The sequence below is a fragment of the Strix aluco genome, chromosome 1 (genome assembly GCF_031877795.1).
Source record: "Strix aluco isolate bStrAlu1 chromosome 1, bStrAlu1.hap1, whole genome shotgun sequence".
NCBI lineage: Eukaryota > Metazoa > Chordata > Aves > Strigiformes > Strigidae > Strix > Strix aluco.
In genome coordinates, this window is record NC_133931.1 from 40,598,279 (window position 1) to 40,620,645 (window position 22,367).

At 37.5% G+C, this 22,367-nt stretch overlaps 1 protein-coding gene across 5 annotated transcripts in view; it reads right to left on the reverse strand.

Annotated features, from left to right (window-relative positions):
- The window catches only part of CHD7 (chromodomain helicase DNA binding protein 7), a 133,430-nt gene that overhangs the window by 18,272 nt on the left and 92,791 nt on the right, over positions 1 to 22,367 (reverse strand). For 4 of the 5 annotated variants that reach the window (XM_074818558.1, XM_074818567.1, XM_074818540.1 and 1 more), the window contains exons 8-19: positions 21,628 to 21,742; positions 19,849 to 19,932; positions 18,125 to 18,262; positions 17,907 to 18,028; positions 17,182 to 17,425; positions 10,831 to 11,007; positions 9,222 to 9,365; positions 6,663 to 6,918; positions 2,055 to 2,265; positions 1,339 to 1,534; positions 945 to 1,112; positions 114 to 293 (exon numbers count right to left, since the gene is read on the reverse strand). In XM_074818558.1, coding sequence (XP_074674659.1) covers positions 114 to 293; positions 945 to 1,112; positions 1,339 to 1,534; positions 2,055 to 2,265; positions 6,663 to 6,918; positions 9,222 to 9,365; positions 10,831 to 11,007; positions 17,182 to 17,425; positions 17,907 to 18,028; positions 18,125 to 18,262; positions 19,849 to 19,932; positions 21,628 to 21,742 — 2,035 coding nt within the window. The remainder of the gene's footprint in view (positions 1 to 113; positions 294 to 944; positions 1,113 to 1,338; positions 1,535 to 2,054; positions 2,266 to 6,662; positions 6,919 to 9,221; positions 9,366 to 10,830; positions 11,008 to 17,181; positions 17,426 to 17,906; positions 18,029 to 18,124; positions 18,263 to 19,848; positions 19,933 to 21,627; positions 21,743 to 22,367) is intronic. The other variant, XM_074818577.1, reaches the window with a different exon arrangement.

Genomic DNA, 22,367 nt, shown 5'->3' on the forward strand with positions numbered 1-22,367 from the left:
ATACCTGAGGCAAATACATTGAAATACTAAACTGACACAAGAAGGTAACTTAACACTACTTCTACCTATCCTGGTCACATTTTATTAATTTTCCTCTGAATGTCAATGCACACCTTTGCAAACGTTGAGCCTTTTCCTTCAGATTCAATAGTAATTGTGTGTGTTCGTCTTAAGAGAATCTGATCAATATCTTCTTCACAAAATTTAGACCCTTCATCTTCCTCATCCATCAGAGCACCATATGCCCCCTTTCGAAGAAGATCTTCTATTTCTTTCTTAGAAAGCTGTTGCACCTGTAACATGTAAAAAAGGGGTTTGGGTTTTTTCTGACATCAGCCAGTGTGTACATCTGATGGCATAATCAGACTGACTGTTCTCTTATTTAGCATTTTAAGAACTGAAACTCTAAGATAATGTGGTATCGGTCAATTAAACATTCATGCTGAAGTCACCTTTAAAAGAATATGAATAACTAAATTCTTAGGGTGAAGTTATACTAGTGGTTTAAACGATTTAATAATTCATTGTCACGGAATCCCTTTACTTTAGCTCTGATGACTACTAAACTCCTCCTGGGAGCAGATTTAACTTACTAACCGAACAAAAAGCTAAAGCAAAAAAAGTCCAAAACAAAAAGGCTACAGCAGAAAAAGCTGACTAGAACTCCAAAAAGTGCCAAGATCAACATAATGTAAAGGGTGGAATGATGAGAATGGATGAGGATTGAGGGAACATGACTCCACCTGCCCCCTTTTGGCAATAAGTGAGCCATTAGATAGGCTAAGCCAGTTCACATAGCCTTGCCCTTAATTAACCCTACTTTAACATACATGCTGTACTCCATCTGAAAACCACCATTGTCCAGTTAAAACACAAACAAGTAAGAAAACTGTTACACATGCATAGCATTTGTTGATCATACAATTTAATATATTAATTCTCACCCCATTTGTAGCGTTTTCTCTTCCGCTCATAGACTGTAGCACAGCCTTATCAAGGCCAAGCTTCAAGCTAGCTTTGTCAAACATTTCCCTTTCATAAGAATTCCTTGTTATTAACCTGTAAATTTTCACCGATTTGCTCTGTCCTATTCTGTGACATCGTGCTTGAGCCTGATGGAACCAAGACACATACTCAGTTATAGGTGACAAAAGGAAAAAAAAAATTTGAAATAATCAGTACAGAGAACTTACTTTAAAAATTACTGCTTTCAATATAAATAATAATCTTCATGCTTTTAGGAGAGGGACAGTGGATAATTTTTCTTACAGCTGAATAAAATTTCACAGCAAAAAGTCAAAGAAAAATTTTCAATAAAATCATCTCTTGTAATATTACCTGGAGGTCATTTTGGGGGTTCCAGTCTGAATCAAAAATGATGCAGGTATCAGCAGCAGTAAGATTAATGCCCAAACCTCCTGCCCTTGTACACAGCAGGAAAACAAACCTATCAGAATCAGGTCTTGAAAACCTGTCAATAGCTGCCTGACGCAAGTTGCCTCTTACTCGGCCATCAATTCGTTCATATGGGTACCTGAAATAAAGATGCATTATAAGGACAACTGTACTGCAATGACATTGTTTCTTTGTAAGAATACGCAATTTAAAAGAGGGAAAACATGCTACTATAGGGTCAAAAGAACTACAACAAACTGAGTGGCTGTTCCTGTGTCCACTAACTTCATCAGTGGAAGACATACTACTTTGTCTTCTGCTTTGTGCCTTTTGGTAAAGAACAGACTTTCACTTCTAGGAATGAAATAAAAATTCAGGCTTAAGCTAAAAAACTCTAGAGACACCAAAACATTTAACTGAGTAGCAAACTAAGAGGTTTAAAGCTCTCGATGTGAGGTCACTTTGTATCTACCTGAAAGAAAAATCTCAGTCCTTGCAACTTATAGGTATGCTTTTCCCTACTAGTCAGATCACTACAGAAAATACTGTAAAGTGTTTGCATTTCATCCCTTTTCAATATGGATTACTCACAGGTTAAATACTGTGGCCACTGCGGAAAGCACAGTTTATTTAGAATTGTATTATATTGTTGCTCTCACCGTCTTTGAATGAGGTAGTCTTCCAGTATGTCCAAGCAGCGCACCATCTGGGAAAAGATAAGCACCCTGTGGCCACCAGCCTTCAGTTTTGGCAGCAGCTTGTCAATCAGTACTAGCTTGCCAGCAGCCTGGATCATTGCCTGGAGCTGAAAATCTGGAGAGTCGGCATTGTGTGTTTCTTTAAACTCTTCCAAAATTTTCTCTTCAGCACCTGCAAAGATTGGACAGCAATGCATGAACACTGCAAAGGGTTTTATTAATAAACAATGAGCTCGCCTTCAATACCCTATAGAAACTGCAGGAATGTTTTAAGCGTTATGTGAATAAACATTTATAAAAAATATTAAGCTTAAATTTAAAGCAAACATGTACACAAATACAGCATAAATGAAAAGCAACCGAGCATTCTTTTTTTTTCCCTCTTTTAAATAGGAATAGACCCTTTCCTAAATAAATTCATACAACTATTTGATGCACACAAATTAATGAAAAATTAAGAAAAACGATGAAAAACTAAACCATATTCCAACTGATCAAAAGAATTTTCTGTCCTTTTTTAAATGCAACATGAGAGAAAAAATATCTTGTTTCCGCAGGAAAACACAAGGAATACAAATCACATTTAAAGTCTGTGCCTCCAAAACCAAAACCAGGCTTGAACACGTGCATGACCTGGACATGCTCCTTCCATTATTAATTATAGAATCGAAATCCAAACAATGAAAAAACTAATTTCAGGGAAAATAAGCAGCTGTGAAACTACTATTTTACCTTCTATTTAGCTTTCTTTTCTCCCTGAATGTATTTTTTTGTTGAGTCTGATGAAGCTATCCAATGTATATATTCTTTCCAGAATTAGTGAAGAGTTCTTTCTTGCCACTCCTTTTGCCTATGAATGATATGCACAGCAGCAAATATTTCCTTGTACTGCTCATTACCTGAAGACTACAGACCAAGTTCAAGCTTTCTCTTCAACCTCTCCTATGCTTTTCTTCAATTTTTTTATGTCACTTCTACAAACAGTGGGCTATTCCAAGAATTATCAGATTACTACTCTTGGCTATGTAAAAGGTTAGGAATCTTCTTTCTAAGCTTATTTCACATCCAAATAAACTCTTCTTTGGAGTTGTCTTTTTCAGTCCCTCTGTTTTTTGTTTACTTTTTAAACAAAGCGTAGTTTATAAAGTATTTCTGATTTGTATAATATTCAGCTTCAATACTGCTTTTGAACAACAGAAGGAAAGGTGGGAGGGTGGGGGGAGGGGGCGAAGAACAGCTTACTGCCAGGCTTCCGCTGAGCATCTCGCTCATATCCCAGTTCTAAGTAGATGCCTGTAAACAAACATGCAAACGCACCCTCCCCGTGTGATCGCTGGTTCAGTGCCTACTGTAATGTGGTGTCTTAACTAGATACTACCCTAAGCCGGCTGTCTGACAGCTTTGCATTACCCAATACACTTCCACTACTACCTTTTACAGAACTTAATGGACTCAAGATATGACCACACTTGAAGGTAGTTTTACATTCCTGAATTTTCCTTATCTGGATTCCCTACTCCAAGCATTACTGATCCTAATGGTTTGCACATAAGAAAAATAAACCTATGTCAAATTAGTACAGTCAGATACTCCTTCAAGTTCCCTTCAACTTCCCAGTTTGTAAAATGGGCAGAATTTTGGGTAGTAAATCTCAGATTCTGTACTGAACTTAGGCAATTTCAGGATATAATAGGCTGGCAAGTAGTTCATATAACAGTAACTTCACTGATCTTTCTTGGTTACATCATTTATTTCTTACTCAACTGTGATATCCAAATTTAAGTTTCACTACTATGAAGTAAACCAATATGCAAACTCAGCACCTGCAAAAGCAAACCACCTAAGCCAAGTGCACCACAATAAACCCACAAACAGGTCTCATGAATGGCGACTTTTCAGGATCAGAGTTTGGTCTCAGCAAGACCCACTTCCATAACAGACCATGACCTCCAAAAATCTGCTCTTTCAATAAACCTATCCTAGCTAAACCCTGTAAAAGGCTGCCCCATCTTTTTCATTTCTGCTTCAATTGAAACTAAGTGATGTATACTGAGTAGCCTGTTACTTGAAAGTTACTTGATGTAGTTACCTGTAGGTCTGTAACACTAGTTCCTATCCTAGTTGATTTTTAGTAGGAGATGAAAGGAAGGTATTTGAATGTGTGCTTGGTCCATGAAGGAAACTGCCACTTCCACTCCTAGTTAGGAGAGGCTTCCAGGGCTCAAGAAGAGATAAGGAACAGAGTAAGAAACCTTTCCAATGTTCAACACTGTAGAACATATAAATATAGAGGCACTCTGCACTGCTGGCTCTTGGAGACAGAGGAATAATGTATAAACACTTGAGGATGGTTACTAGGGAGAAAACAAGGAGTCCAGCTCTAAGAAAAATGACAGACAATGCTTTGCCCAACTTGGTTGGAGAATACATAAAATGCAGTCCCTCCCTCTAGAAGTCTACTCAAAGACAGTCTCAGCAGACCACCACTCTCCCCTCCACACAACAGATCTACCAATCAAGAAACAAACAAAAAAAACCACTCCACGTTCAACTCCTACCATACCACTTCCATCATATAACCTTCGATGGTTCTTAACTGAAGATTATCTAGGAGACTTGCTTGCAACTTTTATGCAAAACAAAAGATGCAGTGTTCTACTGGGATATTCAAATACACAGGCAGTACTGCTTGCCACAAAACCTGTAAACCTAGAAGAAAACAAGAAGGATTCAGAGACACCTTTATAAAAGCAGTTAAGTCTCGAGAACTGGCTACTGCAACAAATCATTCATCAGGAGAACACCACGCAACACCGCACATACTAGCACTGCGAGACCTCTTGGTAGAGCTACAATAACCTTGTGCCATCACGCTAAGTACAAAGATGTTAATTACCAATCAACAAAACAAAATCTCAGGCTCAGTAAACTACAGGACGAAAGAGCATTTTCTGTCCTAGAACTACAAAGGACATATTCATTTAGTTCCATCCTCCACAGTAATAATAGCCAGGATTTATTTATTTTTCCCCTCAAATCTGAAGGCTTGACCCATCTGTCATGTTGCTGCATGACACCAAGCAAGCCCAAATGTTCAAAAGTCACAAAAATGTTGTAAAGGCAAAAGTGCTCTAGAGAAAACCCCACCTCCCTTTATTAAGGTTAAACTACAGTCATCAAAAACCACTTGAAATTTTCTATATTGCCACCTGGACTTCAGCAGTCTCTATCAGACACTAAACGATACAACACTTGTAAGGAAAAGAATCGCTGCTGTAGGCAACACTGCAAGTACTACTCATGAACTCTATCTGACAAAACAAAGTAGCACCAAAACATTCACTTTGTTTCTTTTAGCAAACATGAAATATGGGAAAAATAATGGCAATGTTAAAACTAGCTGAAAACCGAGATATGTAAAAAGCATCAAGTTCAGAAGCTCATAACCTGAACATCCTGAACTCTTTTCTGTTAAACTCATTTATAAAATGGGTTAGTGTAAAACAAAGAACCAACAAGCAAACAAGAAAATCCTACCAGAACCACAAAGCTACTTTACTGCATGTTCTTCTGAGTTTAGAAACGGAGCAGCTCACCAGCATGGTTGGGTTGAAGTACTCTGGAGTAACCCTATATCAAATCTTTGGAACGATTATTTGTGCATGAAATATAATTAGATGTCATTTTGTCAATGACATTTTTCCCCAAGTTAAACAAAAAGTGTCAAGAAAAACACGTAAGGACTGCAATATGGAAGTCATACAGTAAAAAACTGAAATCACATATGGTTCTGGAACTAAACCGTCTTTCACCATGAAGCTTATACCAGCATTAAACCAACTATATCATAAATCATATACAGTAAGGAAGAGGAGTTGGGAAACAAGAAACTAGTAGAATGCAATCCTGTATAGAGGCTTGTGTTACATCCTCAAAAGAGAAGATTTGGTTTGACCAACCCATACAGTTTAGCATACTTCAGACAGCTATAGCCGGGTCATCATATAGCACCTGCCATAGATGATCCTGATCTAAAACCAATAGCATCACAGAAGAGTATTCATCAAGTCTAATATGACATTCAAACAAATCTGACTAGTTAAATCGGAAAACCGAACCAACAACACGTGGTCATAAAAGCATGCCTGATCATAATTTCTTACTCTATAACTTTTATTCAGAAATTTTAAGCCATTATCTGGCAGTTCCTTATTTTCTTTCCACAGAGCATTAACTGTAAGTCTGAAGAAAAAATTGCCATATTTATGCCAGTATCCAACAATCCACGTGATAACTTAAGGCTTGTTTGTCAGAAGTAACAGAAGGAAAACTTGGTAATACCAACACTCTGTCAGGTCTAGGAAGCCTTGGAAAAAAGCGGCACAGAAGTCTTCAAAAGCAATGCTGTCCTGACTAGCAGACATCCATACCTAAGAGAACCTAAAAGATTATCTCACTTTTCTACTTAAAATTAATGAATAAATAGAAAGTCATACTAGGATAGAATTTCTGATTTACTGAACTTCCTTACACCCATTTTTCAAATAAGGAGAAAAATAGGAGGCCTACCATTAATAAGGTACGGATGATTGCAGCATTTTCTTAGTTCCATCATAGTGTTTAAAAGATTAGGTACATTTGCCTGACCTCCACCCTTGGAAAGAAATGTGAAATTCTTTTCAAGAATAGCACGATAGTATTTCTTCTGAATATTTGTCAGCTCAACTTCAATGATGGTTTCCTCTTTGGGGGCCAGGTTCTTTTCTACATCCTCTTTGAGACGTCTCAGCATCATCGGCTTCAAAATAGCTTGGAGTTTTTGCACCTAGGAAACATATGTTTAATAAATAACTGAATTGAAACTCTAAGGATTCAAATACTTATTTTTCAGTTTCCTTAATTCTAAAATCCCTGTTACCTATCTCAGATCACAAGTAGAGAGCATTTGTAAAAAAAAAAAAAAATCATCTTTCCTCAATGACCTAGAGACTGAGTTTTCCATGTTAAGTCAGTGAGATATACACTTCTAAAGTAATTTTTTTAGTGTGCATCACTTCTGTTTAGTGAATGTTATTAAACACTTAACTTAGAACTATCCTTCTAGACAAGGACAGCACTGCACACCAGTCATGCAAACTAATCCTAAGTAAGTGCAGCTATATAAGCATATCTGACGGTAAAAATCAAGATTCACAGTTAACTTCTAACCACTAAACAACAGTGATTAATGCTACTTTTTCCCTCCATATATCTGCTTCTAATGCTTTTCTTATTTCCTTAGTTTTGACATCCAATGAAGTAGAAAACTATTTAGGTCTGGTCTCAAAACGAAAACATTTTATTTCTGTAAATTTTTAACACACTGATCATTTTTAGTGTCTCAAGGTTCTGCAGCATATACTTTAAGACATGGCCTAGATGGCAGGGAAGGGGGGGGAAAACATCAATTTTAAAAAAAAACCATTTACTAAATTTTGGCAAGGTTTTGTAAAGTCCCCTTACACAAAAAACTCAAGAATATTCCATATACAAAAAGACTGACATTTAGGTTGTTTTAGGCTGCCTCTCATCAAAGTACAAATGAGCTCAGTGTTGAAAAGCTGATAATTTACCCTGAAATTGTTCAACATCTCCTGATGCAGAACTGTATAGCAGAAACATAAACAAAAGACACTTTCTCCTGAATTTACATTATTCTCTTAATAATAAAGCAACTTCAAGAGAAAGAAGATAAATTATTACGGAACAGGATTGCAAGGAATGAAGGAGAAAACCTAATTCACTAACACATAATCTCTCCATCACTTGAAAGATAAATCACATTTCAAAACGTCTAATGGTGTGTTGGCAGAGAAGGCACTTCTTCCAAAACTTGTTGGCCCAAGCAAGCCGGGCTCCAATTCTGCTCATGGATGATGGCATTATTTTAATAATATTTCCATGTATGGCTTAAAAAATTTCTAGCTCTGCTCTGCTGACATTTTAAGCTGGCCAGACAAAAGCTATGTTGAGAGTTAGGATATATTAACTCCAGCTCAAACACTGTATTAACAGGACTACATGGCTTCTGGATCAGAGCTGGCTCACTTCCAATCAGGTCAGAGTCCAGCCTGACTGGCATGCAACTGCCTGCACAATCTGTGGAAAGATATCCTATGATTCCCCCAGGACATGCTATGATTTTTCCAAGAGGTAAGGCGCTGGGGGAGAGCTGTTTTCTAATTTAGACTACTACCTATGAAAGAGTTGCTCTTAAAGAAAGTTAACAAATTCAAGCACTCAAAAGATAGAAATGCCAGAAATTGAATTTTCAGACAAAACCAACGTGAAGTTGCACGCAAAAATGCATGCAATCATGAAGTTAGATTATCAGAGGGTGCAAAGGGCCAAATTAAGGTGTATAAATTAAGATGTCGTGCTTCAGTTAACTCCTAATGTTAAGGCGATTTGACTGTTACCTAGTGACTTTTTAAAACATTTTGATACATACAAGAAGAGTAAGTTTTATATATGATCATCAGAAGCTTTCACATTTTAGATCTAAAACATGCTGCTCCGAGAGTCTTTCATTTTACATTGATTTAGCATTTCTTTTATTGGACAGCTTGAGAAATCTGTTTCCAAGTCAGTCAAAAAAATCTCCCTCCATTTGGTGGCCTCTTGCTAAACTAGGTTTCAGATATGTTCCTCTTTGCACAGAAGTCACTGATAAAACTCTCAGATGTTAACTGCACAGAAGTTACAGAGGACAGTCCCCTCACTTTGATACTGATGCTTAAGGAAAAATGTCAACTGACAAGTTAATTCTCTTAGAGCGAACAAGCAATTCAAGAAGTATTTTCATCTAGCAACTGTTACAAGACACTCCACCCCCATTTTTAAACATCACATTTTAACAAGGGAAAACTTTCCCCATTTTTGCATGACCAATGGACAAAGGATTAAAAAAAACATTGATAAGGCAAAATGACTTTTGGTCAAAAGCAAAAAACTCAACAAACAAAAAACCAGGGATAAAACTACGTAAATAGATACTGCTTGTAAAAACAAGTAATGAAGTTCAGATATAATAAAATGGATAAATTCGCAGTATCTAAATAGAAACGTAAGTGTGCAGGAGAAGTTTACCTGTTCTTCAGTTTTCAGATCACCAAATTCTTGCATGAATGTGGTTTCTGATGGGAAGCGACCTGGTTCCAAGAAGTGAAGCAAGCTAAATAGCTCTTCTACAGTATTTTGCAAAGGGGTTCCAGTAAGCAGCACTTTATGTTCCTGAAAGGTTAAGAAACAGTTGCCTAGGAATCCATCTAAATTCATTTTCCATGGAGAAATACATAAACCCCTCTCTTTTTTCCCCTATATTTATCTCTCATCTTTGCTTCCTCTCCCCTCCCCCAACTACATATAGATAGCTCTTTTCAAGACTTTTCTAACTAGTATTCTGGGCTTCCAGAAAAATACTTCACTACTTAAGCACCTTCAAAAGTCCTCCGCATACAAGAAGAGATTTTACTAACCCACAATGTTCCAACTCTTTCACAAATACAATGAACTTTAAATGGCAAAGTAACAGCTGAACTTATCCTACCCCTTCAAGTATAAATACACCGATTTACTACACCTCCAATAGATCTCAGTACATGTATCTCTTCAGGGTGTCAGTTTCTAACACAGGGAACCTGAAGCAGAGTCCTACTTTCCATCTACACACAACAGAGCATGAGACTGGCAGAGACAAGAGGAAAAGCTGCATACTGCTTTAGAGGAGGAGCCCCGAGAGATTAAACAATGTCAAACATGAATTTAGTAGTAGAACAAGAACTGAAGTGAGAAGTCCTGTATCTCCATCTGTAGCTTACAGGCATCAGCTTGACCTTCCTCTAATAGCAACCATAATAAGGAAAATAAATTGTATACAGCATTTTTACAAACTTTCATTCGTTAAGCCTCAAGGTTCCTTCAAGAAAAGTACTGTTTAACAAACAGGGAAAAAGAAACTAGAAGTAACCTATAGGCCACCAGTGCTTGTGTAAGCTAATGTTTATGCCTCTTATCAGAAATAAGAGGCTTTACGTTCCAGGTATTAACTCAGCATGACTGCATTCCTCTCACATTTTTAAAGAATCTTCAGTCCCCTCCCCCCCCAAATTATTTTGCCTTTTAAACAGTAAGTGTCTTTAAAAACAATCATCTTATTTTTCTCTGTGTGCTTAATGTATGTATTTTGTGCACGTAACATAACATGTATTTATGTAACCATCAGAAACCAACTCACTTTTCCCTTCCTGCCAGTCTGAAAGAAGCTCCTTAGAGCCACACAACAAAGTAACATTAGAGCTGACATTAACGCAGAGCAGTTTAACTCTCACACCTGTATTTGGCCACCTGACACATTATACCTTTAAAGAAAGGTCTATGTGAAGAAGTGACTATGGAGTAAGTCACATGAAAAGGCAGAAAGGGAAGAACAAATTTATCTTGGTTCTCTTAACAGAATCCACATAATTCTTGGTCTAAATCAATGAAGAGACTTCTAAAACATCAGCACTCCAAAATTCAAGGTATGAATGTGGTTCCAGGTATTTTAAAGCCCTTCTGAGCTGCATTCCCTCATTCTTCTTAGCACTTGATGCTTTTACTTGAGAAGGAAAACCTTCTGTGTTATTTTTTGATGAAACCACAAATCAGGAATAATAAAAATACAGAAGACACAAATGTAAGAGATGTACACACTGACCAGGTCCATCATCTTGAGTCCTTCCAAAAGCTTACAGTTCCTGTTTTTCAGCCTGTGGGCCTCATCAATGACCACGCAACGCCATGGAATGTTACGCAGCTCCGGGCAGTCAGTCAAGATCATTTCAAATGTTGTGATAATGGCATGGAACTTGTAGGACCCCTTTATCACACGACCCTAAAAAGAACATCAAAAGTTAGAGTAAATTCCCTGGCAAAGAAACAAAGTACATTTGTTTCATCTTCAAAATTAATGCTTTAAAAATACAGCACAGTACAATGGGCAAGATATTTTAAGTAAAAGAAGTTATTATTGCTGACTATCAATGAAGGAATACAAATGTCTAAGTTTACTATTGGTTTCACGCTAGCTATGTTTTTAAACCTGTAAAAAGGCCCACAGAATCACTGCATCTTCATTACAAAGATGTTATATGAGTATTTCAGTCATAATTCATAGGGATAACACTAATGCCTTCAATCATTAGTGTATTGCTGCAATATTCAAATAAGGTTTACAGACTTTGTCAAGAGAATTTTGTTTTTTTCTTTTAAATCAAAGGTATGTGATGCTCCTCCCAAATAATCCAAAAGTACATTAAGGCTTCATTTTTATGACTATTAGGATATTTTGCTCCCACTAAACAGTAAATTTTTCCTGGCAGACATCAAGTAACAAAAACACCTACAATTCTAGTGAACAGCTTTGAAAAGCAGCAAATCTCTGAACTCTTATATGGAGAATGTCTATCTCTGCATATACTTCCTCGATATTTTTGTAAATTTGTGTTAAGGAAAGTTCAATAGGACAATTTACTTGATGTCTGGCACCATATTCACTATTTTTTTGGTTAGTTTAGGGTCTTCTTTTCAGGGCTGATACTAAGACTCTGTTTCAAAAAAACCACTGAATAAACTTTACTTAAGATCATGAAATAAACACCTTTCTGACATTATGCTATATTTCCTCCCAATGTTGTGCAAATTAAAATGTAACTTGGTATCTCCAGTGGCACTGGGTCTGTGCAGGAACACTCTCTCTCTAAGGATGGGCCTCACACAAGTTCAAGGCCAGTCTACGTTTTCAAAGAAGGACTATGTTGTGGGTTGTATACTGAATAAATTTCAAAAGAAACAGGTATTTTACAGTAAGGTGATCATTTTTTCCTTCAAACATGTGCAAGTCTGAATCCTTTTATAAGTGACCTGCATATAATCCTCTACAGACTGTGGGGATCAGAACTGGCTACTGACTCAATAAAATAATTGGAAACCTGATATCCTGAACTCAGCATTAAATCTGCCTATGTACATCAAGAGTATTTCAGAGGAAGTAATGACCTGCTCAACAGTGCTTTCTCGCGGCATAGTCCAGAAACATTTATCAGAGAGAAAAGGAGTTACCTAACAAACAGCAGATGAAGATACTCTCTAAGTGGGCAGTTTAGAAAGCCAGCAAACTGAAATGCTGTAACCTTTTCATGAGCCAGATAAAACTGTGAAAATACAAGAATGCAGCCCAGGAGATTCTTTCAAAGGAAAACACTTCCTTGAGCAACCTCATGACTACAGCAAGCAGCGCTCTTCTAAAATGATCACTACATAAAGCAGCACATCCAGGTGAAGCAAAAATCGTAAGAGGGACCCTTCGTTATGTATTTAAAGCTGTCTAAATCTCACATTAAAATATGCATAGTGGTCTTGCCACAAGAGCTCACATTTTTTGAAAGACAGTCAAATGCTGCACTGAAGAACATGGCAGTAAAACAAGCAGAAAGCTCCAAGAGCTCTCAAAAAGATTTAGAAGGAAAATGATGTTGTTTAACAGTTTCAGGCCTCCAACACCTGGGGAAGTATGGGAAAGAATCCCTAAGTAATCCCATTAATTTCACATTTGAGAAATTTAAATGTAGAAACTATCAGGAAAGTGACCTATAGCATTGTCACAGGTGAATTCTTAGGCAACTAGGAATCAATTTATCCTGTTTCAGTGTGGCATCCAAAAGAAGTTCCCTGATGTTGGAACCACAGGAATTTCATTTCCATTTACTCAGAGAAGTTCTTCCATTTGAGTAAATAAATCTTCCTAATAGGTAGCAGCTTCCTGTTCTGTTTGGGAAATTCTTCTGGAAGTAACTCATACAACAGAGGTAGTCACAACAATTAGACATGAATTGTTTTGGTGTATTACAAACTGAGAAGATCAACTGGATGTGTGTAAGAAGTGGACTTCTAAAAAGATACACTTTGCACCAAAGGAAACTGTGAAACATTATTATCACAGAATCATCTAGGTTGGAAAAGACCTTGAAGATCACCTAGTCCAACCATTAGCCTAACATTGACAGTTCCCAACTACACCATATCCCTCAGCACTATGTCAACCCGACTCTTAAACACCTCCAGGGATGGGGACTCCACCACCTCCCTGGGCAGCCCATTCCAACGCCTAACAACCCGTTCTGTAAAGAAATACTTCCTAATATCTAGTCTAAACCTTCCCTGGCACAACTTAAGGCCATTACCTCTTGTTCTATCACTTGTTACTTGGTTAAAGAGACTCATCCCCAGCTCTCTGCAACCTCCTTTCAGGTAGTTGTAGAGGGCGATGAGGTCTCCCCTCAGCCTCCTCTTCTTCAGACTAAACAACCCCAGTTCCCTCAGCCGCTCCTCATAAGACCTGTCCTCCAGACCCTATATTGGTCTTTTCCCCCCAACCTCAGCCTCCACTTTGTGGAACAAGAGAACAGATGCAAGGAATGTACATGTTAACCAATTACAGCTGGAAGGCATCTGGAAAACTAAGTCGCAGCCAGTTTGTAAAATGCAATTTGATGTCATCCTCGGTGAAAGAGAGTCCCTATTGCTGAAATACTGCATTAAACTGCTGCACGCTAACCATTCTTTGCAGAAATCTGAGGTAATCCTATGCTGATGATATGTTCATAGCTCAGTAGCTTCTCAGCAAGGAAGAAAACCATGCAGACAAGAAAATACTCTTAAGTCAACACCCACTGAGCCCAAAAGGAATGAACCAGATAAGACAGGAAAAGTCCTGAACATCAATAGCATTATTATGAGTTAAAACCAACCAAGGACAAGGTACTCTCTTTCTATGCGTGAGTCAGGTGGTTTCTCTTTTTAGTCCTCATTATACTATGAAGTAAATTTCCCTCACAAACAAGCCAACTCTTTTGCAGGGCTCTGTCTTTAATTTTATTTGGCATATATAGTTTTCCTGATCTTACAACAGAACTCTTTCTCAGAGGTACAATACACAGAAAAGCAACTGGTTTATTAGATATTCCAACCAGGGAAGGTCCCTAGAAGAATCTTTCAGTTATACTGCTCAAGAACACCACAACAGGCTTCCCTACATGACCCTCACAAGCAGTAAGGCAGGAAGGGATGTCTCTGTTAGCATGGTGTCCTTAATGCTGAAGTCACACCACTGAAGGAATGTATTTTGCTACTGACTGCTCTCTAGGTTTTCACAACAACTTGACTCTGGTTACTGGTGTTGACTCTGAAAATCACACTACTGCAGATGGGGTAGGTGCTTCTTACGTATGCTCTTATTATTGACCTTCAAAGCCATTCAGGCTTTCTTAATGTCTTTTTGAGAAACAACTCAGCTTGAGAGGCCTCTTTTCATGTTAAGACCTAAAAAGCCAGAGATGCTGATGTCTGGGTTGATGTGTTTGGCAAGGGGACTACAAATGGTACTGCCAAAGCCTGCCTTCTTTCTCTCGCTTATCATCCCCAACGTACACCCACTGACGGTACGGTACAGGATGCCAGACTGAACACTACGTGAGGATTCTTTTTGTCACAACATGAAGAAATTTTTTTTCTTGTAATTCAGTTTCTATCATGAGTTTCACAGCTAACACAGCCTTACAAAGAATGGAACACAGAAGGTGATTTCATGACACATCTAAACTAGCTGCCACCAAAAGGACAAGTTCACTTCTCCTTTATCCCCAACCATGGCAATTGTCTGATTCACCTCTTAAGCCAGTTCAGGGAGCAAAGCTAGCAGAAAATGATTCATTTTTCTGTGCCATGAGGGCTTTGTTGTTATTCGCAATGGGGTCAAATGACTCCCGTAGTCATTACAAGAGGAGAGTTAAGAATATGGCAACAGGGGAACAAAACTTTCTGCAGCATCTTGCTTTAGATCCTTTTAGTTGCCTTTAGATAATGAAACAATATTGCCAAAAAACCACTAAGAATCTGCACAGTAAGTGGCATTTTTCTGATGACATTTCTTCAGGTTCCATGCTATGTAATTGCTGCATCCTAAGGGGAAGAACATGTGGAGAACAAACACCACTTAAATAACAAACATACATGATTTTTAACACAAAAAAATACTTCAGTGGAAACAGTATTTGTATAAACCCAAATTTTTAAATTCAATACAAAATATCTATCTCTGATAAGAAATAATTTTTAAACCAGAAAAAGTACAAATCCATTCCAGTTCATTTATGTATTATGTGTCTAGGTAAGAGGCTAAATGTGATTATCATCATAAGGAATATAAGCCATTAGACCTCAGTATAGCAACTGTTATTCAAATCAATCTTCTTTTAACAACGGTGCATATGATTTTGATTTGAAAGTTTCTTTGATAAATTGCTGAGAAAATGGCTATTTCCTAGGCCAAACAGATGTAACTTCTATAAATTACTATGTGTTTTTCTACTATATTTAAGTACATGATTCTATTTCTGTTTGCCCTAATGGCATGTCAAGTTGTGCCACAGTCACAGAATCACAGAATCATCTAGGTTGGAAAGGACCTTGAAGATCATCTAGTCCAACCGTTAACGTAGCATTGGCAGTTTCCAACTATACCAGATCATCACCTTCAAAACAGTTTTTACTCAGATCTTTCCCTGTAAAACCGTATTTTCTATCTCACAACCACTCTCATAGCTTTGCTCTAAGGACTCCAGTTTTTCAACGCTCTTTTTGAGGACAGGAAGTGAGAACTAGGCAGAACTGGACTACCCACTACATTACTGACAAAGAGAAGAATGCTGTAACTTTTTAAAAAAGATTTCTTTCCTCCTACACACTTGCACTACACTAGCCCTTTTAACCACAGTCTCACAGTATGAACTCATGCTTAACTGGTCGTGTGTCATGACACAAAAGGATCTGCATTTGGCTTACAGCCTTCCCAGAACCGAGCTGTCCCTACTGTAAGAATCATCTCCATTCCCTGTCCACAGATAGCCCTATATTTAGTTATTCTGAGTATTGTTATCTTGGATCCAGTTTATTGAGTAATACAACTTACTCTGCATCCATGAACTGTCTTAATTATTTATCACTCTCCCCATCTTTGTGTCATTTGAAAACTTCCTCAGTAATGATTTTATGTTTTCTTTCAGGTCATTGATAAAAGTGTTATATAGCTCATGGACACGAACCAATCCCTGAAGAACTATGCTGGAAATGCAAATCATTTCTCATTTACAATTACATCGAGAAAGATCAGTTAGCCAGTTTTAAATCCACTTAAAGTGTGCCATATTGATTTCATACCATTCTAGTTTATTAATCAAAATATCCAGTGGCATAAAATCAAATGCTTTACAGAAAATCTAAATATATGAATTCACCACTATCACTTCTTTAACTCAGCTGAAAAGAATACTCCACAATACATCAAATCAGGTTGAACTTCCACTTTTTTTCTCTTAAGTGAGTAGGATTCTGTTGTTTTGCAATAACATTCGATGTATGCACATTGTTTTTCCCCAATCCTGTTTGCTTACTGTGAGCAAAGCCATGCATTTAAGTATAGAAATCTGTTGCTCTTTACAGCTTCACCTTTCCATTTCTACTCCCAGTCTTTTCTGTACCTGCTCTCCTCCTCTCATAAGCACTATTCAACATGAGTGCAGTAACACAGATTCAAAATATATCTGACTTATAACATCTGACAAAGAAGCATCAAGTTTAATTTCTGCAAGCTGGTCTTTTCCTGGAATGGTAGGCAAAGATTGATTTTTAAGCTTAGTTCCAATTAAAGTAGTTTCTCCGTTAAGAATCTTTTCTGCCAGCCCTCTCCAGGAACGCAAAATAATGAAAACCTTGTATGAAACAATGAAACTGAACAAGAGTCACACCATCTCTGTAACTCTTGGCCCCCCTCTATTTCCAGCTGATCTCTTGGCTACTATTAGAAGCACTCTCTTTATTAGAGCATATGCCTTCATTTCATTATTAGCTAAAATCTACTATATCACTACTAAAAACCTAATCAATGCTTAGATTAACAACAGTAAAGCATATACAAAAAAGAGAAAAGAAAAAGATCACCAAGAGCTTTTACCTGTGGATCTTTGAAATACATTTCATACAACTGAATGGTCCGCCGGCTTGCTTGACTCCCATGATACACAACCACATTCAACTCTGTCCAAGTGCGGAACTCCCTTTCCCAGTTGGGAATTGTGGACAACGGTGCAATAACCAAGAAAGGACCATGGATTCCTTTCAAATATATCTCATAGAGAAACGTAATGGACTGGATAGTCTTTCCCAACCCCATTTCATCTGCTAAAATGCAGTTTCGTCTGAAAACAAGAATAAAAACAGTCTGAATGTCTTATTCCTAACTTGCAACATAGGAAATCAATAAGGAGCTGAACTGAATAGAATAGAAATTTCTAGAATGGCAAGTTTACACTGAAAAGACATCATAATATTTTTGCATTTTAAACATATGTTATAATTTGTGATGCAATAAGCATGGATATAGCCATTTTATGTACCTCTCAAGTTCCCATGGGGGAGGAAGGGGCAGCAGGGGTGAGCATGAACACACATATACACACAAAAGCACCTGACATGAGAATCTGTCTGAAATATTCATGTTTTAAATAACATTGTTATCCACCCAAAATTAGTTTGCATATGACTCCTGCAGCAAAAAATGAGACATGTAAATAATTCTAAAACCTCACTTCATAAGATTACTTTAAAAGGTTATTGTTTCAAATAGACTGTAAAAGCTTTTCCAAAGCAGGGTTCAGCAGTAAGCAATATTTTACGTACGTGTTGTACCAATTGAAAAGAAGCCAGTTTACTCCCTCCAACTGGTATTCCCTGAGTTTGTTATTGTTTTTATACTCCCTGGAACTCTCCGATTTCTTCCAGTCATCGGCAGGAGGTCGCTCCTGTTTCAAATACAGCAAATCCCATTAGTGGTTTCTGAAAGACCACATTACTTTACTATTTTCAAATAAAATCCTCTATACGGAGCCAATTCTTACCACACGCTCCATTTCTGGCTCCCTAGACATCAGTTTCTCAAACTCTTCGATCTTAGCTTGGTCGATGTCTTGCTTGAGCTCCCAAGTGCTGTCTTCATAAGGAAGCGAACACCATTTCACCAGATAATGTGTTACAGGCTTTGTCAAGACAAAAATGAAATTACATCACAATTTAAAAAGAATAAAAGTATAATCTTTTTTACAGGAGATCTGCAGGCTAGATACAATTCAAAAAGCTTTACCAGACCCAAATATCTGAATCAGCCGAAAGGATAAGCAAACTGCAGGCTGACACCTTGACAACCTAACGAAGTAAAATTAGAACACAGGGAATGCAGGCTTACCACCAAAACAAGCACAACATTACATTTGAAATCACTAAGGTTAAACTAAAATTTAGAAGTAAAACAACATTTGTTTTCCAACTTCTATAATTTCTATGCTTTCCCACATATTTAAACAGTCCAGTCTTTTTCTTGTCAGTGTCATCAGAAACTTCCCAGCAGGCAACCCAAACACCACCATTCACCAAGAGAGCAGTATGGTAACACTGACACCGTCAGTGAAGCTTTCTATTTTCCCAGGACCAAAAAGGAGTCTCCTGGAACACAAAGTGATCTTGTTCTGCAGAACAACTATTAGAGAGTAAGAAAGTGAATTCAGGACCTCTTCTGCAAGAGATAGTCTAAATAATGTCTAAACTATTACGACATTTAGCTAAGATTCTTGCAATTTTCATTTAAATTCTGTATTACCTGCAAGGGCATCATATTTCTACAGTATTAAGTGCCACCTTAGATCTGCACATCAGAGGAATTTTTGTTGTTGTGTTGGTTTGTATTTTTTTAGATCTAGGTAACTTATAAGAAGTTTGGAACCCCTTTATTTCAGGCAAACTGCTATCTTAGCCAATGTTTTCATAGAATCATGGAATGGACTGTGTTGGAAGAAACCTTAAAGATCATCTAGTTTCACACCATGGACAGGGACACCTTCCACTAGATCAGGTTGCTTAAAGCCCCGTCCAACCTGGCCTTGAACACTTCCAGTGATGGGGCATCCACAACCTCTCTGGGCAACTTGTTCTAGTGTCTCACCACCCTCATAGTAAAGAATTTCTTCCTTATATCTAATCTAAATCTACCCTCTTCCAGTTTAAAACTGTTACTCCTTGTCCTATCACTACATTCCCCGACAAAAAGTCCCTCCCCACCTTTCCTGTAGGCCCCCTTTAAGTACTGGAAGGCTGCTATGAGGTCTCCCTGGAGCCTTCTCTTCTCCAGGCTGAACAACCCCAACTCTCTCAGCCTGTCCTCACAGGAGAGGTGCTCCAGCTCCCTGATCATCTTTGTGGCCTCCTCTGGACTCAATCGAGCAGGTCCATGTCCTTCTTATACTGGGGACCCCAGAGCTGAACACAGTACTCCAGGTGGGGTTTCATGAGAGTAGAGTAGAGGGAGAGAATCCCCTCCCTCGACCTGCTGGCCACACTTCTCTTGGTGCAGCCCAGGATATGGTTGGCTTTCTGGGCTGCGAGCGCGCATGGCTGGATCATAGTCAGTTTTCCATCCACTAATACCCCCAAGTCCTTCTCAAATACGTTCTCATCTTCTACATGCATATACGCTGGTAGCTTCTGAAGTGTTTAATACATTCACATTTCTAAAAATAAATTCTAAACACAATGTCTATATGCCTACAAATGCACTGGAAGTTTTGTTTACCTCTCCATTATCATCTGTGCTACGTGAAAAATCCATGATTCGATCAACTTCCACATAGTCTGGATTAAAAAGCTCATCATCAATCTGTTCAAGGAAAGAGGCAAAAATATAAAAGATATCTCTATTAGCCCTCCCTGAGAGGGAAAATTATTATATATTTCACCATGCAATAATATTTTGGGTCACGGTGACATAAGAATTTATATTTGGCAAACTTCAACATGTTAATTGAAATGCTACAATTCAGCAAGATCATTCCCCGTGAGGGAATCAGACTTCTCAGACTTTGTTAACTGGGCCTCTTAATTACTGTGTGAAACCTTTTACTGTGAGAGAATGTTTAAGAATATTTTAAATGAAGTGTGAAATTACAATTCACTAATGAGCAATCGAAAAGGCTTATGGCATGCAATGCACTTAGCATTCTTAAAAACTACAGCTTGCAATAAAGAAATTAGAGCCATGTACACTAAGTGCGTTTGGATTATTTTAACTACAGGAATTGTCTAACTGCTTGACAAGAAAGATTCAAAGATTATTATTTTTTAAAAAAGAGAAAAAACACTGCATGCATACAGTTTTGCCAAAAGTCACAATTTGTTATGTTCTTTCTTACGCCTTCAATAACTTACAGGATTCTCTTGTGTACTAAAGTGTTGTTTCATCTTATACTTTTAAGATCCCTTCCAATAGAAAAGGCAGACAAAAGGACTAAAGACTATGTACATTTTGATAGCTTTTTCTAAAACAAGAACAAATTCCAAGTGTTTACAGTAACTTGTGGCCCACTTGAAAACAGATTTTAAAAACCAGTAATTTAAAAAAGCAGCAATTCCAAGCATCTTCACTTAGAACATATGTTAAATTTTACAATGCTGCTGCTTAATGACATGATATACTGTACTGACTGTTACTCCAAATTATGTCTTTATTAAGTTCTTTAAAAATTCAAACATCAGGAGTCTTGAGAGTTAATTTAATCTAGTTCCTTAGGCATTAGTATTACACAATGCAGCTAATTCTTTACAGGTGCCACCCTACTTTATAACCATCTCAAAGCATTTTGGATGCTCTGACATAGCGTTCATAGATGTTCTGTACTCTCCTAGAAGCACAACACATGAAGTCCTCCTCCCCCAAATTCCTGTAAATTTTATCAAAATATGTCGGTCAGATGCACTTACTGAGAAACCCATACTGACTTTATGGAAGTTTTCAATTTGCAACAGGTTTTGTTTAGCTTGAACTGTATAGTAAAAATAAATAAAACACAGTAGCACATGAATCTGTTTTTTTCTCAAAAGACAGCATTTTACTGAAGGGTAAGCTTTAAGAGATACAAATCAGCAGATCTGGTCTTTTATTGACAGGACCCCTGCCACAGTACTGCTTGTGGCTCTAAGTGAAATTAAATTGATGATAAAAAGCTTAGAATCCCTAGTGAGCAGCAGTCCATAACACAGAAAAATGTGATGCATTTTTCTGGCATAATCAGCTCCTGAGAAAAGAGACCTGGTACTGCTTCACTAAGAGTCATGCTTACAATGCAATCAACTAACCTCTCACTTTGAGAAAAAAAACTATAATAGAAAGTATAACGTCAGGATAGATCACTTGAGTTTCATAGACTTGCAAGACTTGGATCAAGCATGGTTATACTTTATACGCTACTGACATATCACACAGTTCAAAATCTTCTGCTTGTATACAGAATGAGAATTCTTAAGAATATTCCTTAAATACCTAAAAGAAAGAAAGAAAGAAAGAAACAAATCGTACTTCTGAAAGGAATTTGTTCTGGCCCTGTTTTGCCTTAAACCGCTTAATCTTCTGCTGAATTCTCTTGTCTTTGTCCAGCTCTTCCACAGATGCCCACTGACAATGAAGGTAAGAACTAGAAGATGAAACAGAAAATCTTACTCAAAAACTATGCTTCCATTGCATATGTCTAGGTATCCCACCAGTATAGATAGATTCTTCCAGCACATTGTAGTGTCACGTTTGGAAAACTGGACATGATCATCTTTATCATATAAGTTATTAAGAAATCATCTTTACTGGAAGTAATTACACTTACTAACAGAAAAACTTATCAGTAAATAAGACAACTCCCACTCAAAATTTAACTACATACCCCATACATTTAGTGTTTGGCACAAAGCTAAGATTATTTTTATTGAGCACACTTAAAAACATAGACATTTGTCATAAATGTCACTATTTCACATCATATTCTAGCAAAGAGTAGGGTCGTTGGAAGTTAATAAAAATACGCAAACATTTCAAATACTAGCATGCTTTACACTGGTATTTGCGAGAACAGCATTGTAGAGTTAAGTCACCTGAGTCAACTGAAGTTTTAATACTGATAGAAAGAAAAACCCTTGTAAATGCAGTTCCATGGTAGTAACTCATCTTTAAGAAAACACGAAGGAACAGCATCTCTGCTGAAATACCTAGTCCCACTTTATAAATTTAGAGTCTGTCAAAAGTTACACTGCTAAGAAGTCTAAGACATG